General features: G+C 43.8%; 1 protein-coding gene across 1 annotated transcript in view; it reads left to right on the top strand.

The window, feature by feature from the left end:
• The first annotated feature begins 306 nt into the window (after positions 1-306).
• LOC147109775 (rap guanine nucleotide exchange factor 2-like) overlaps positions 307-17,408 on the top strand; it is a 44,880-nt gene continuing 27,778 nt past the window's right edge. Inside the window, exons 1-2 of the mRNA XM_086002370.1 lie at positions 307-388; positions 1,118-1,339. Of these exons, the coding sequence (XP_085858496.1) occupies positions 307-388; positions 1,118-1,339 (304 nt within the window). The remainder of the gene's footprint in view (positions 389-1,117; positions 1,340-17,408) is intronic.

Below are 17,408 nucleotides of genomic sequence, written 5' to 3'. Positions count from 1 at the left end.
TGAACCGTCTTGGGACTCTTTTCTCTAGAGAAGGCTGAGAGGTGACCTGATGGGTTTGATTGGGTAGATGTAGAGAAGACGTTTCCACTTGTGGGGGAGTCCAAAACTAGGGGCCAGAAATATAAGATACAGGTACAACACCGGTAATCCGGCACCTAACGGTCCGGCACCTTCAGTGGTCCGGCACGAGGAAGGTCCTGCTGTCACATTACCTCCCTGGGATGGGTCCGGCTCGGGTCCCGGGACCGCCGCCAGGTCAGGATCAGCGCCTGGACTGCGCAGCATCACCGACGGCTCGGCGGAGCGATGGAGCCCAAGCCCGAGCAGCCCGTGGGCGGCGGGGTCGGCGGCGGCACAGGAAGGGCAGCAGTAGGAAGAGGAGGAGCAGGTGGTGGCGGTGTTTGTGGTGACTTTCAACACCTTCAGTGGTTCGGAATTTTCAGTGGTCCGGCACCGGCCTGGTCCCGAGGGTGCCGGATTACCGGTGTTGTACCTGTAATCATCTAAACTTTTGTAAGAAGTCACACAACACCAGGTTATAGTCCAACAGCTTTATTTGAAATCACAAGCTTTCGGAGCGCTGCTCCTTCGTCAGGTGAAGTGGAGAAATGCATAAAGACACAGCTTATATAGTCAGAGAATAATGTCAGATGTTTACAGGTAATCTTTCTGTAAACATCTGACATTATTCTCTGACTATATAAGCTGTGTCTTTATGCATTTCTCTACTTCACCTGACGAAGGAGCAGCGCTCCGAAAGCTTGTGATTTCAAATAAAGCTGTTGGACTATAACCTGGTGTTGTGTGACTTCTTACATTTGTCCACCCCAGTCCAACTCCGGCATCTCCACACCACATCTAAACTTTGTTATTCAGAGGTGATTAGAATGTGGAACTTGCTACCACATGGAGTAGTTGAGCGAATAACATTGATGAATTTAAGGGGAAGCTAGATAAGTACATGAGGAAGAAAGGAATAGAAGGATATGTTGATAGGGTGAGATGAAGTAAGGTGAGAGGAAGCTCGTGTGGAGCATAAACACCGGCTTGGACCTGTTGTGCCAAATGGCCTGTTTCTGTGCTGTAAATACTATGTGATATGTTTTTTTTACATTAGATTTGTGGTTTAAGATTTGCAACATTGATCCATTATTTACTTGTGTTTCTATTGCTTCTTACAGTGATATTGGTATTGGTCAGTCCCAGGATGACCGCATAGTAGGGCTGAAGCAGTCTAGAAATATAGCACCTGCACTGCCTGCAAGCAGCACCTCATCGTCCAGTAATTCTAACCTGCTGCAGTCTCATAATTGCATTCTTGATTTTAACACCACACCAGGTGAGTGTTAGTTTAACTCCAAAATGAGATTACTGCTTGTTGTATCAGTTGGACAGATGTTCCATATGCATTCTCTTATGTTATGAGGGGGAAGAAACCTCGTTCTCACTAAATTTATTCTATGTGGTACATAGAAAGTTATTTCAAATCAATGTTTGTGAATTTGAACATAAGAAGTAGGAGCAGGAGTAGGCCATACGGCCCCTCGGGCCTGCTCCGCCATTCAATAGGATCATGGCTGATCCGAATCTAGACTCACGTCCACTTCCCTGCCCTCTCCCCGTAACCCCTAATTCCCTTATCTGCTAGGAAACTGTCTATCTCCATTTAAAATTTATTTAATGTTGCAGCTTCCGCAGCTCTCTGGGGTAGCAAATTCCATAGATTTACTACCCTCTGAGTGAAGAAGTTTCTCCTCATCTCAGTTTTGAAAGGGCAGCCCCTTATTCTTAGATTATGCCCCCTAGTTCTAGTCTCACCCATCAGTGGAAACATCCTCACCGCATCCACCCGATCAAGCCCCCTCACAATCTTATATGTTTCGATAAGATCGCCTCTCATTCTTCTGAACTCCAATGAGTAGAGTCCCAACCTACTCAACCTTTCCTCATACGTCAACCCCCTCATCTCCGGAATCAACCGAGTGAACCTTCTCTGAACCGCCTCGAGAGCAAGTATATCTTTTCTTAAATATGGAAACCAAAACTGCACGCAGCATTCCAGGTGTGGCCTCGCCAGTACCCTGTATAACTGCAGCAAGACTTCCCTGTTTTTATACTCCATCCCCCTCGCAATAAAAGCCAAGATTCCATTGGCCTTCCTGATCACCTGCTGCACCTGCATACTAACTTTTTGTGTTTCATGCACCAGGACCCCCAGATCCCTTTGTACTGTAGCACTTTGCAGTTTCTCTCCATTTAGATAATAACTTGCTCTTTGATTTTTTCTGCCAAAGTGCATAACCTCACACTTTCCAACATTATATTGCATCTGCCAAATCTCTGCCCACTCACTTAGCCTGTCTATGTCCTTTTGCAGGTTTTTTATGTCCTCCTCACTCACTGCTTTCCCTCCCATCTTTGTATCGTCGGCAAACTTGGATATGTTGCACTCGGTCCCTTCCTCCAAATCGTTAATATAGATTGTAAAGAGTTGGGGTCCCAGCACTGACCCCTGTGGAACACCACTAGTTACTGATTGCCAGCCCGAGAATGAACCATTTATCCCAACTCTTTGTTTTCTGTTAGATAGCCAATCTTCCACCCATGCCAGTATATTACCCCCAATCCCGTGATTTCTTATCTTGATCAGTAATCTTTTGTGTGGAACCTTGTCAAATGCCTTTTGGAAGTCCAAATACACTACATCCACTGGTTCCCCTTTATCCACCCTGTATGTTACATCCTCAAAGAATTCGAGCACATTTGTCAAACATGACTTCCCCTACAGCAAATTCGGCATTGGATTAATATTGCAATTTTTTAATACTCTCTTACAATAAGAAATGGGCTATTATAACTGAATGATAATATGATTAACTCTTATCCGTAGGGGAAAAAAATCCCTGAGAATTGTTAGAATTTAAACACTAATGGTAAAAGTGAGGCACCACATGAACCCAAACGGCTACTTGAATTATTAATGTAATTATTCTACTTCTTTTGACCTTGCCGACCAGTAAATTATTATTCAATTGGCAAAAAAAGAGATTAATAGCCTTGAGACAAAAAATGTATAAATATTTACTGGTAAGTACATCAGAGATATAGATTTAGAGTAACATGTAAACTTTGGTTTTACTGAATCGTGATGTTGCCGCAGGTTAGAATGTTGTGTTCTCACTTCATTTTTGAGTCCAGTGTAGACTGATGGGGTTAGAATGATCTCTCTTACCTGTATAGGGTTTAAGTGTTTGAACCTGCGCAGGCTATGCTTAGTGGCTGCAAATCGGCAGCACAAAACATTCAAACTGGGCAAGCTCACTAAAATGGAGAAGTATAAGTCGTGTCTGAAATAGAAAAACTCACGCTGGTGCAGTAAAGGGTGTTCTCTTGAATAGGGTTACAACATATTTGGGGCTGATTTCTTTTTTGCTATTTGTTGTAAAATCATAATTGCATTTTTTACACTCTTGTTTACAATTTCACAAATAGTGATGTAAGGGGTGGTGTGTATGGTCAGCTTTGCCTCTGACTCGCTGAGCGGTTTGAATCGCTCCCACTCCCTTGGTTCTAGACTTTGGACTTATTTGGGGGTTGTAATGAAATTGCAACAGACAACTGAGCTGGTGAAAAGAACTTGGATTTTTATTTGAGACAGGAAAATATACAATACAATAATCTTATCACTTTAAAAGGGGGAACACTTCGGAATATACGAGTGAGAATGACAATAGACAAAATACTTCACCCCTCCCAATCCCACTACACTAACTAGGTTGGATTCCAGAGGACCAGGGAAATGCTCACCAAATGACTTTCTTGACAGTTGTAGAGGTTCGCGATTTCGGGGTTCTCTTTTTAGGTGTGGCGGTTGGGGCCTGCCGTACCCCAGATGTGGTGGAAGACTTCACCTGCATTGGTTTTTCGGTCTTCGCGTGTCCGCTGATGCGGTCGGGTGTGTATTGGATCTATTGGGTAAGTACCCAATTTCCTTTGGTTAGGTATAGGGTTTAGAGTCTTTTTCAACAAATCTTACCCAGGGGTAAGTCAGGATAGCTTGTAGAGTGGAAACAAACTTGCGAATCTTCGGTTTCTTCCAGGTTGGTTTCTTGTTGGTCGCGGTGGCCCAATATTACCTAGTTGTTGGTAATATTGTTAATTGTTGGTTTCTTGGGGCCCTTGGTTGCCGCGATTCCTTTCTCCTTTCCTCAAGCCTCCGATTCTCCGACTGCTGTGATGATGAGGATGAATGTTCGATGATGCTGGATGAACTGTTTTCTGTTTAAAAGCAGGCTTCAATTTTACCATTTGAGGCTTTGCTTATCTGCCGCCAAATCTTCTCTGGCCCATTGTTAATTTTGGTGGGCTCGTTACCTTTAATAGTTTTAAATTCTTTACTGAGTTTCGACTTGGTCCCATCTACATTTAATTGATTTTACACTAGTTTCGGGATTGCTTCGAAATCGGTTTAAGTGTGTGAAATGATTTTGGATGTTTCTCTGAGTGGTTTAAACTGTTGTTCGATTGTCTTCTCCTGCTGGGGCCAGGGTCCCCTTTGTTGATTAGTGGCATGAACTGTATTATTCATATTCTTGATGGTTCTGTAATTTTGGTGGGGACTGTCCTTCTGTAGGCCTATTGTCTTTATGTATGAATGACTGAGATGGTCCAGAACATTCCCAGACAATCTGGCCTATGCCAAATACTCAAACTGTTTGTTTTACAGTGCCTCATCCCAACTCCTTTGTCGCAGCCTTCCACAGGCCTGGACATGCCTTTTTAAAACAGCCAAAATCCTGGGGTTTTGACTTTAAGCCCCTTTTGGCCCATTATTCTTTTAAACAGTCCAAAAATCTCTTCTCTTCTTGATTTGGGGGAGTCTGTAGAATTTTGTGAACCTTACAGTGAAGAGAGGAAATCTTCCCCAGTGTTGGAGCAGAACAGAAGAATTTTTACTCTACATCTACCACATGCTATATCTGTAAAGATTGCTGAATGCCTAATTATTTATTCCCTAGTAATCCAATTTCTCACCTTAATGAGCTTCAAAAATCTGTTTAGCTAGCTTTTGAATAACTCACCATCATTTTATGCTTCTAACCTGTTAAATTGAAGAAGAAATAAATGATTAATTTCACGTACTAACGAACTGAATTGCTTGCAGTCCAGGGTGAGAAGTGTTTGATGTGACCTTAATAAACAGCCTTTTACTGGGTGGGATGTTAGCACACAGACTAGACATTCAAGATCTCCATATACAATATCTGTGCTCTAAATGCACCCGCGTCACAACAAAATATAGTCATGTTCTGGAAAGAACCACTTTTCCGTAAAAGTAGATGCATTTGTTGCTTAATGTGCATTTAGTCCAGGAATCCATTCTACAGGTTATCCTACTAGATAAGAACACTCTGCTTATTACAGAAACACAGTGACATCACCATGTATTTCTTCTACTTTTGTAGTGTAACTAGTGACCTGCTATTTTATAATACAGAAATCCTTCATGGAATTTTTTTGTGGAAACAAAACCCTAATTCTAGAGTTTGATCAAGGATGTTAAAAATAACATAGAGTGGTGTAAGTTAGAAGTAATTGAAAATAAAATCACTGTTGATAATGAATGTTTTTAAATCTTGAAACATAAATATAGTCAAGTGTCGCTTATCTGCATATCGAATTACCATGTGTTGAATTATACGCATAGCATCCCTTCCTGACAATCCCATTCCTTGCCAGACCTGTAAATGTCTCACTCCTGGCAAATATGCCTCGTCCTCTCGACGTGATCAATGTACTGTATAGAAAGCAAATGATTTACACTGTTTTGTGTTTTCACTTTTCCTCAATTGAATTTCATGAACACATGAATAACCCTGATAATCACTATTTCTGCCATGCCAACTACTGCTTCTGCTGTTTTTAATCTACCATTTCTTATGTAGCTAACAAGCCCAAACCTCCAAACTGATCCTGTTGCTGCTCCATCCAGCTGATTACTTTGGCTGCCCTGCTGACTCCATTAGTATGTATGGGGGGAGCAGCAATATGACTGAGCAATATTGACGGAGTATGTTTGGGGAGTTTGTCATATATGAAGTAGTAGGTGCCTGTTCTGTTGAAACTGCTAATGGACTGTCATCCATCTTTAAAAAAAAGTTATTCATGGGATGTGGATGTCGCTGGCAAGGCCAGCATTTATTGCCCATCCCTAATTGCCCTTGAGAAGGTGGTGGTGAGCTGCCTTCTTGAACCGCTGCCGTCCGTGCAGTGAAGGTACTCCCACAGTGTTGTTAGGGAGGGAGTTCCGGCGACGATGAAAGAACAACGATATAATTTTAAGTCAGGATGGTGTGTGACTTGGAGGGGAACTTGCAGGTGTGGTGTTCCCATGCGCCTGCTGCCCTTGTCCTTCTAGGTGGAAGAGGCCGCGGGTTTGGGAAGAAGCTGTCGAAGAAGCCTTGGGGCAGTTGCTGCAGCATCTTGTAGATGGTACACACTGCAGCCAAGCCTCTTGAGTGTTGTTGCGCTCATTCAGGCAAGTGGAGAGTATTTTATCACACTACTGACTTGTGCCTTGTAGATGGTGGAAAGGCTTTGGGGAATCAGGAGGTGAGACACTCGCTGCAGAATACCTAGCATCTGACTTGCTCTTGTTGCCATGGTATTTATGTGGCTGGTCCAGTTAAGTTTCTGGTCAATGGTGACCCCCAGGATGTTGATGGTGGGGGATTCGGCGATGATAATCCCGTTGAATGTCATGGGGATGTGGTGAGACTCTCTCTTGTTGAAGATGGTCATTGCCTGGCACTTATGTGGCGCGAATGTTACTTGCCACTTATCAGCCCAAGCCTGAATGTTGTCTTGGTCTTGCTGCATGTGAGCATGGACTGCTTCACTATCTGAGGAGCTGCGAATGAAAACAGTATGCAATCATCAGCAAACAACCCACTTCTGAGCTCATGCTGGAGGGAAGGTCATTGATAAAGCAGCTGAAGATGGTTGGGCCTAGGACAATGCCCTGAGGAACTCCTGCAGCGATGTCCTTGGGCTGAGATGATTGGCCTCCAACAACCACAATCATCTTCCTTTGTGCTAGATATGACTCTAGCCAGCGGAGCGATTACCCCCTTATTCCCATTGCCTTCAATTTTACTAGGGCTCCTTGATGCCACACTCGGTCAAATGCTGCCTTAATGTCAAGGGCAGTCACTCTCACCGCACCTCTAGAATTCAGCTCTTTTGTCCATGTTTAGACCAAGGCTGTAGTGAGGTCTGGAGCCGAGTGGTCCTGGTGGAACTCAAACTGAGCATCGGTGAGTAAGGTCCGCTTGATAGCACTGTTGAAGACACCTTACATCACTTTGCTGATGATTGAGGGTAGACTGATGGGGTGGTAATTGATCGGGATGGAATTGTTATGTTTATTGTGGACAGGACATACTTGGGCAATTTTTCACTTTGTCAGGTAGATGCCAGTGTTGTAGCTGTACAGGAACAGGATGCAAGTCATGACATATCTGCACATTTACTGTGAGTTGCTGCGCAGTTCTTTTTACCCATCCTAGCCAAAGACAACTGCTACTGGGAAGCATAATACGACTTCCTTAGTAACTCAGGTACTCATGGCTATCTTCCTCTTACTTATTTTCTAATAACCTTTGATTAATATCTATTAAATTCACCTTATTGATATTGTCCATAGCTTACAGAGATGAACAATTTTGGGAGATTACCTGATAACCACATTATTCTCACGTCACAAGGGATGTGAAATAAGCAGAGGAATTGCAGGACTCGATTGGAAAATACTAACAGATCAGGAAAGGGATCTGGGGTCATAGTAGATTGATCTTTTAAAACATCAAGCCAATATCTGGCTGGTATCAAGAAAACAAATGGTAAGTTAAGTTGCAACGTTCCCTATAAGCTGTGCGGCTGCACAGCTCTGTCGTTCCCGCACTGCCCAGGACTGGCTTTTGCAATGTTAAAGTTCAGACATGCGCGAATCTGTGAATCCTGTGCATCCAAAAAAATGTTACGGGGAACATTGTTAGGTTGTGTAAATATTTGAATAGAATGTCGATCAAAGGCGGTTATGCTGTCACTATATAGAGTGCGAATCAATTTGCACTTGTGGGAGTATTGTGTGCAGTTCCTGAAGCGTTACTACAGGGAGGATGTAACTGACCTTGAAACGGCGCAGAGTAGAGCTGATTAGGAAATCAGAGATAAAACATCTGTATAAATTTGCAGAACTAGGACTTTTCTTGTTGGCGAGGAGACAACTGAGGATGAATATAGTGAAGGTATTCAAATTAATAAGACTCAGGGATATAGAGGATCAGTTAGGACTGTTTGATTTGGTGCAGGATTGCAGAACAAGAGTGCATTAGTATAAGCTGAAAAAGGGAAGACTCAAGTGAGACGTAAGAAAGCATTACTTAACTGTGAAGATGGTCAGTTTTTGGAATAGCTTACCACGGGAGGTTGTAGGGACAAGTAGGTTTGATCTTTAAGCTCAAAGTGGACAAGCATCTTGAAGAGAAATCCATCATTGATTACAACTGCAAGGACAGCAGGAAAACTGATTAAATGGAGCTATGGAGGATTGGATCACCTACCCTTTACAGACACTGTCCAATTTCCATTCTGTTGTTTTCAATGGAATGAAAATCAAGCGGGTGCTCCAACGGGTGGGTGATCCATCCTGCCAGATTACCACTGGGGCAGTGAAAGCAAAAAATGTCCGCGTGGCTTTTGCTGGTCTTGAGGTTTTCTGTTTCTGAGAGCCCAGATCCCATATTACTGACAAGTGATTTTCTGTTGTATCCCATTCAATTATTTTCAGGTCAGTTCATTTATTTTACAGTAACTAAAAAACAAAATACTGCAAATGCTGGAAATCTGAAATAAAACAGAAAATGCTAGAAATATTTAGCAGGACAGGCAGCATCTTTGCAGAGAGAAACAAAGTTAACGTTTCAGGTCGATAACCTGAAACAATTCTAGCGACAGGTCATCGACCTGAAATGTTAACTTTGTTTCTCTCTCCACAGGTGTTGCCTGACCTGGTAAGTATTTCCATCATTTTCTGCATTTACTTCACATATTTAGGAAACCATACCATTTGCTGCAGAATGCCTATAAAAGTACAGGTTGGAATGGTCTATTTCAGATGTTTAAGAATAATTACTGTGGTGCAGCAGGCAACTTCGAGCAAAAAGAAGCTTGTACAGTAAATGTATTCTGCAGTTGTGCTGCAAAATTGTTTCACTTGTAGCGAATTAAGTCATAAATATTCAATTGTTTATAAGCACATTCTCTGCTTTTATGAAAAAATAGCTCTCAACTGTGATGATTCAAATGACTAACTCAATACAGCTAAGCCTACCTCTCTACTGCTGTGGTGATTGAAGATTTGATTGAATTGATAAAAGGAATACTTAATCAACACCATCTTTAAATACCTTTTAATGCTGGTTACTAGTGCTAGTTTGTGTTGAAACAGCAATGTTTTTGTGTGCACCGAGTCTAGGTTTACACTTCATTGCAGTATTGAGGGAGCTCCGCTGCACTGTCGGAGGTGCCATCTTTCAGATGAGATGTTAAACCTCTCTCAGGTGGACGTAAAAGGTCCTACGGCACTATTCCAAAAGAGATGGGGAGTTCTCCCAGTGTCCCGGTCATATTTACCCCTCATTGAACACCTGAGAAACAGACAATCTGATCATTCATTTAATTGTTGTTTGTGGGAGCTTACTGTGCGCTTATTGGGTGCCACATTTCCTGCATTACAATAGTGACTACACTTCAAAAGTACTTAATTGGCCCTGCCTTCTGTTGCCTGGGCCCTAAGCTCTGGAATTCCCTGCCTAAACCTCTCCGCCTCGCTACCTCTCTTTCTTCCTTTAGTACGCTCCATAAAACCTACCTCTTTGACCAAGCTTTTGGTCACCTGCCCTAATTTATCCTTATGTGGCTCAGTGTCAAATTTTTTGTTTAAAATACTCATGTACAACGCCTCGTGACGTTTTACTACGTTAAAGGTGCTATATAAATACAAGTTGTTGTTGTTGTTGTTGTAAAGTGCTTTGGGACATCCTGAGGTTGTGAAAGGCGCTATGTAAATTCCCCTCTTGTTGGGTCTTTATATGACATTGTGATGACTGCATTTGCTGGATTAAAGTTGAGGCTAGAACATTGACCTTGACCACTCGTGTGAGGTCATTAAACTTCTTGCAGCACTGCATCCAGGTCCTCGGGGCTAGACTCCTGGCATTGACCTCCACGGCTATCTGCTCCCACTGCCTTTTCACTGTGTGTCTGTGGCGCCTCCTTGCCCCTTGCGGATACAGGACATCTCTCCTCCTTTCCATCTCCTCCACCAAGGTCCCCAGAGCAGCATCGCCAAATCTGGGTGCCCGTTCTTTCCCATGTTCAGCCGTTAATTCAGTCTTTCCCAGGTCAGAATGTCTTCCACAATGACTTCCAGTACCTGCTCCAGCCACAATGCACCTCCTCTTTAAGTGGTGCAGGCTAGCTTTAAGCAGTGCAGGTTAGCTTTAAGTAGTGCGAGCAATTATCGATTTTGGGTCCCACGCTGATGCATGCAGCCAATCAACAGCGCGTTTAACGCTGGCTGCACGCAGAAATCGTGTAAATGAGCAGGCAGCATGAAAATGGCATCCTGTCTGCATTACATCCAACAGACATGGGTTAATCGCGCATCGTGATCCCCGCACACGTTTTTCGGGGCTATCCAATTTAGCCCCCAGTGTTCCTTTTCAGACTGTTTTCCTTTGAGTTTGTATAGCATAGCCCATTTAATGATGAATAGAGGCAACCAATTGTGTGGGATTATTCTTGGCATTTAGATTTATGTCCAGCCAGATTGCTTTATAGATTGATGGTTGATAACCCCATATTTCAAACCAATTTGATTTTTAACATAATGCGTGTGTGCTCACCGTATTGGCAACAGAGATTTCACACCTTAAAGTGTGAAACTACTGCTCTCTTATTAGATACTGCCATACATGTATTCAGGCCCTTTGTGGCAGTAACATCACAGTTACTAGCCAGTTGTCGGAAACTGAAGTGATAGGAACAGCTTTTGTTTCTATACATCAGCCAACAATGAATTTTGAAAATAGTTCTCCGTGTTTTTTGTAAGATTTACCTCGGGTCATGGAGTGATGTTTTCACATTGGCTCCGTAGAACATAGAAAAATAGGAGCAGGAGTAGGCCATTCGGCCCTTCAAGCCTGCTCCGCCATTCAATCTGATCATGGCTGATCATCTCAATACCATATTCCCGCTCTCTCCCCATACCCCTTGATGCCTTTTGTGTCTAGAAATCTATCTATCTCCTTCTTAAATATATTCAGTGACTTGGCCTCCACAGCCTTCTGTGGTAGAGAATTCCACAGGTTCACCACCCTCTGAGACAGCACCATTAATATTATTTGTCTGGGGAACTTTAAAGATGGACATCAGAATATCTTGAGGAGAGAAGCAATTAGCATTGAAGTATCCATTTCACATTTTAATGATCCACCTTTAGCACTAAATAAGAAAATGATTATCCCATGAGTGAACTTAATATACAGTAGGAAACAATGGAATACTGTACTCAGTTTATTTTATTCATGAGAAAGAGCTCACTCAAATTCACAGATCTTGCTCAGTCATAGAATGACGTCGATGACCCACTGGTTTGAATTGTGTATAGGAACAATTAATGCAGTGAGCAGAATTAGTTTTAATTGATTTTCTGAATTAATTTACGAAGAATTGTACTGGGTTATATTTTAAAATATAAAGCATAAATCTAAATATTTCTTTTCTTTTCTATTCCGCCAGCTGCAAGTTCTTATAGTGAGTATTGTGGCATATGTGTGTATTAATGTTATTCTGGTCTAAGTAATGCAGTGTTTGCTTTTAGCTCGCAGTGGTTTCTGAAATTGCGCATTTAGTCCTTGTATCTGTTTTCTCTGCTTTAGTTACAAAAAAGCTTTTTGGGGAGTAAAGTTGGGAAGATGCGTCCATAACTCCACATAAGTCAACAGAATTCATGTCATTACATGGGCAGTCGCATTTACACTCCTGGAGTTGTAATATCTAATTGCAGGTCAATACCAATTTATTTGGTACGATTATCAACACCATTAATTGCCAAGTAGGGTTGCTGAATCTTAAGTCAAGCTAAGCAAAATCAGCCACTTGGTACCCCAGTACAATTTCTCCAGTTGCTTTGTGCACCCTACAACAAAAAAGGTTCAGATTTATAGAAAGACTTTCTTGTTATAGTTGTCTCAAGCTGCACACTATTGTTATTCCACCTAATCTATATAAAAAGTACATTTTAGAACAATAAAACAGTTCAAGTGTGTTGTTAGCAATGTAACAGAAGCACATAATGGGGTCGATTTTCCTGGAGCCATCGGGTGGGGTTTCAGGCGTGTGGGGGGGGGGGAAATCGCAAAAATAGGGGGCCACGACTCCCCCCCGCCTGATTCCCTGACCCGACCAGAAATATTTAGATTTATGCTTTATATTTTAAAATATAACCCAGTACAATTCTTCGTAAATTAATTCAGAAAATCAATTAAAACTAATTCTGCTCACTGCATTAATTGTTCCTATACACAATTCAAACCAGTGGGTCATCTACTTCATTCTATGACTGAGGCGGGACTGGTCGTCGGGAGCCTAATCACCAATAATTGACATCTTCAATGCCATTTTAAGGGGCCCTTGCTATTTTCAGCCTTATCCCACGCTAAACACGCCTGGTGGGAACCCCGCTGATGAAACCTGGCGTGAACAATGTCGGCTTGCTTACTTTCAGCTGCAGGTCAATCAGGAAAGAAGAGATTTAATCAGACAGCATTTGTAGGTTGCAGGACCTTGTTGTTTCAGGCTTGGGGCAACTTGTTCAAGGCTTAGGCACAGCAGTGGAAGGTTGGAGCCTCACACACTTCTCCAGTGTGAGCTCCTGGGAAGCCCCTCTCGCCACCCTCACTCAGCGCTTCCTCAACTGAGGCACCTACCAGAAGCATGGGAGGCCTTTTTTTCCTTCCCCCTCTTGGCATTAGAGGACCTCCAGCCCCAATCGCGAAATGACACAACCCACAACTGCAGAAGTTGCCATCTGAAATTTTATTTACAATAACCAACTGATGGCATTTTAAAAATAAACACAACATTTCACCCAAGTGACTACCCTTGTGATTAGTGGTGCTTTATTTTTCTCTTACGCGTGCTCCTACGTAGTGGATTCCCTGTGGCTTCAGCAGATGTGGAGGCCCCTTGCTCACTTTCCTGCTGCTCCTGTCTCGACACCTTTGGCGGGCGTCCTCTGGGGTGGCGAGCCTGTGAGGGTTCACCAGCAGCCTGCTGCTCCTGTGGCTGTGCAGGAGTTGAGACGTCTATCTCCGTTGGGTGTGGACTCCGGCGGGGCTCTGACCGAGGGCTCTGCAGTGGCATGGAAGTGTGAGCGCTTGGAGAGGAGCCCCCACTTCCTTGAGGTCTGCCACCAACCTCCCTCTCATGGGTCAGGTCCCCCTCAGTGCCTGCAAGTGGCTTGAGAGCAGCTTGCTGCACATCAGGGGGGCCATGGGGACCCGTTTCTACAATGGCAGTCCTACTCAGAGGGCCTGCCATGAAGGTCTGCTTTCTCTGCTCAATAGCTGACCATTGCTCCTCCAGAGATGGCAGTCTATTCTGAGCACTCACCATGTTTTCAACACTCTGGCGACTTAGCTCCTCCATAGCCATAGCCATCCTCTCCTCTACTGTAGCCATCCTTTCCGCGGAGGTTGCCATCCTTTCCGTGGCGATGCGTTCATGCGCCAATGACTCCACAAATGCTCTGCTCATGTTCGCTATGGACTCCTCCATTCGCTCCACACTCGCAGCGACCCTGGAGACAAAACCTGCCAGACACTCCTGCATCTGTGCATGGAGATCCATCACCTCTTCTCTTGCCGATGGACCCAGAGGCAGAGGGTTGACATGCAGCAGAGCTGAGCTGGCAGAGTCCTGCGCCCTCCGACGAGGACTCTCCACTGCTGTCCCTGTCTCCACCATCTGCTGATGCTCACTTGTGAGCTGTGATACACCAGGTGACAACACTACTCTATCTCGCGAAGGTCCCACCGAGGTGTGAGTGTCGGTGCTGGGTGCACTGAATTCTGCTGACGCTGCGCCCTCAGAGGTCGGAGCTTCCTCTGAGGCGTCTGGCTGCTCAGCCTCTTCCTCCTCCGCAGTGGGGACGGGGGCTTCAGATGGTCCTGTGGGGGAGTAAAGGAAAGAGTTAGAGATGTGATGCCAAGGTTACATGCACATTGGATTTTGCAGATGTTCATAAGTCCAAATGATGTAGCTTCAGAATCATAACAGCGACTCATGCTATGAGAGAGATGGAAAACTATTCTGTCACCAGCTTGCGGGCCTGCCCCTGTCTCTCCTTCCACAGCCACATCAGCCCCGACAATTTCCAGGACTCCGTCCTCCCAGGGGGTCAGGTGGGCTATTGAGGGAGGGCCTCCTCCAGTCCTGGCTTGCTCTCTGTTGTTGTGAGCTCTCTTTTCCTGCAATGAGGGAGACAAGTGGAGTTTGAGTGAGAATGAAGGAGTGAGTGTAGAGATTGCATAGCATAGATATTTAGAGGGAGACAAAGATGGTGTGAGGCTGCAAGACCAAGGGCCCTCCCTGTGTCTTGTCAGTTGGGCTCAAAGCATCAGAGTGAGAGGGAGTGTGAGGGCTGCATGGTGGAATAGTTATGTGAACGTTAGCATAGAGAGAGGGGGAATGGGCAAGGGTGCATGGATGTGACTGTGAAGTGGGATGTGGAGGAAGAGAGTGCTAAAGCTGAGTGCTGGTGGGGAAAGGCAATGGGGATCAGTTTGAGGGTGATGGAAACTTCATACTTACTTTTCCTGTACGGTGAAGGTCATGGAATCGCTTCCGACACTGTATCCAGGTTCTTCTGGTGACTCCTAGCGAGTTGACATCTGCTGCCACCTGCATCCATGCAGCCTAGGTCTCAGTGGGAGGCCTCTTCCTCCCTGACCTAGGGAAGAGGACCTCCCTGTGGGCCCTCACCCCATCCAATAATGCCTGCAGTGAAGCCTCATTGAATTTGCTGCCAGCTCGGGGTCTGGCACTGGCCACAGCTGCTGCAGGCTCCTCTGCCATCCTGTGTGGTTCGTATGGAAGCCTGCAGAGGTTGCAATGCTTGCTATAGATTTGAAAAGCACCACGAATGATGACATCATACTTTGGGGCTTTCTGACTGGAAATAGTCAATTAGCAAGGGTTCCCACACGCTGGAAATGAATTGGCCAATTGAGGGAAAATTGCATCAATCTGGCAGACCCATTTACATTCGTGTGGGGACCCTGACATTCGGGGAACCCGACAATTCCCCGCACCTGTGGGAAAATTGACCCCAATATGTTTAGGCAACCCCTCCCTGAGAATATGAAGTGTAAATTTGACTATGAAAAAGCAACACAAACAATATTGCATCTATATTAGTTAATGTTTACTGATATGAAAGAACTTCTGATGAGAAAAACAGAAAATGTTACAAGCACACATCTGGTCAGTTAGTGTCAGAGAAAGAAAGAGAATTCGAATGAAGGGTCTGACTTGGAACGTTGAGCTGTCTTTCTCTTTCTGATGACTTGCATTTTCTACTTTTCTTTCAGGTTTCCAGCATGCACTGTTTTTCTTTTTAACTGAATCTGCCGTGGTGCTCATGAGTTGTTTCCCTTTCGAACACATGATTTAAAAGCTGTAAGGTATAATTAGAGATACAGCAGTGATATCATCTCAAGAAAAAACATCATTGCATTTTAAAAGTTGACTACAGCTGATTGTAGAGTAAGAAAAATTCAAAAACTACTTGTAAAACATCCCCTAGCTATTACTAAGTAATCACTGCTGCCATCTTGACATACTGGTTTCAAGGGAATGTGATGGCCCAGAAATTCGGGTTAGGGGCTTCCCACAGGTGCAAGTCCCCGACCTGCACTTACCTTGCGCGCCGGCAGTTGAGCTGTAGGGCCCCGTGGAATTCCGCTCCGGGGCTTGGCCCAGCTCCCGGCGCGCTGTGCTTGCATGTCCCAGGGGCGTAGTTAGTGCGATGCGTCCCCTGGGATCACGTGAGCCATGGGCAGCCAATCGGAGGAGGGAAAAGCCCATTCATAAGATTGACAGGAAGACCTGTCTAAACTTATGAATACTATGGGCCTCAAAATAGCAGTAAACCTTAAAATAAATTTTTAAAAAATCACACTTTTTCAATAGATTACAAATTACATTAAATAACTACTTTAAACAATAATTTAAATTTTTGAAAAATATAATTTTATAAAAAAAGGGGCTAAAAATAAACTTACCTTGCTTTAAAGTATTTAAAAATAATAAAGCTGTGGAAAAAATGTTTTAATTTTAATTAATTGACCACTTACCTTGTGAAAAGCAGACCTTACGCCTGCTTTTTAAATGTGTAAATCCTACAGGCTTAACCTCGCGTGAAAACCTGCAAAAAAAAAACGAAGTTCAAAGCGCACGCGCAGCCTCCCCTGCGCGCGCGTTCGACCTCTGAACCCCTTCGTTCAGAGGATCGGAAGTGCCGGTTTCCCGCGCATGCGCACTTCCATTCGGCTTACGGGTGAGTACCCCATGCGAACCCACCCGTGGAGAGCCGAATTTCTGGGCTGATGTGTTTTTTTATACCTATGACTGACATTTAGTCTTGCTTGCTCCATTGTTAGTCTCAAGTGAAAAGGATTGAGTGGGCTCAATCCAGTTTCCTATGGACATTCCTGCACAGCACTCTGCTACTCTGAATTAGGCATTAATTCAACAATGATTTTTTAAAGGATAAAAGAAAGACCCAGTGGTAAATGGAAATCTTATACTAACTTAGTAAAATGGTTGCTTTAAGATGCATTTTCAAGAAAGCTGGTAGAAGAGAAGCTGTGCTTTGCACGTGGCCTACAGTGATTGAGGTTGTAATTTTGGTTGAGAAGTATTGTATATTGAACGGTGATGTTCTCCAGTTTCAGCTGGTAAAGTCGATCAATATTAGTTCGGCACTAAATTTATTCTCTGTAAGTAGCTGCCCATATTTTATTCACTATCCCATCCCGCAGACAAAAATAAAAATGAAAAACATACAGAGACAGTAACAAGAATACTATATTTCAATACTTTTCAAAGAATAATACTTTTCAAAGAATAACTCTTGAGATTATAAGTATGATTGCATAATCTGAGACTTCCAACAGGGAACATTGCTCACAGTGAGTGCATTTCAGGAAATCACGGGCGCACAGTGCATGAGTTCCCAAGATGTGCACCCTGTGAGGAGTGCTGAATCATGGAATTAG

This window comes from Somniosus microcephalus, chromosome 12, assembly GCF_052327205.1.
Source record: "Somniosus microcephalus isolate GS21.2 chromosome 12, FLI_Smic_1.0, whole genome shotgun sequence".
NCBI lineage: Eukaryota > Metazoa > Chordata > Chondrichthyes > Squaliformes > Somniosidae > Somniosus > Somniosus microcephalus.
The sequence above is the reverse complement of the archived record's forward strand: the minus strand, read 5'-3'. Positions and strand labels throughout refer to the sequence as shown.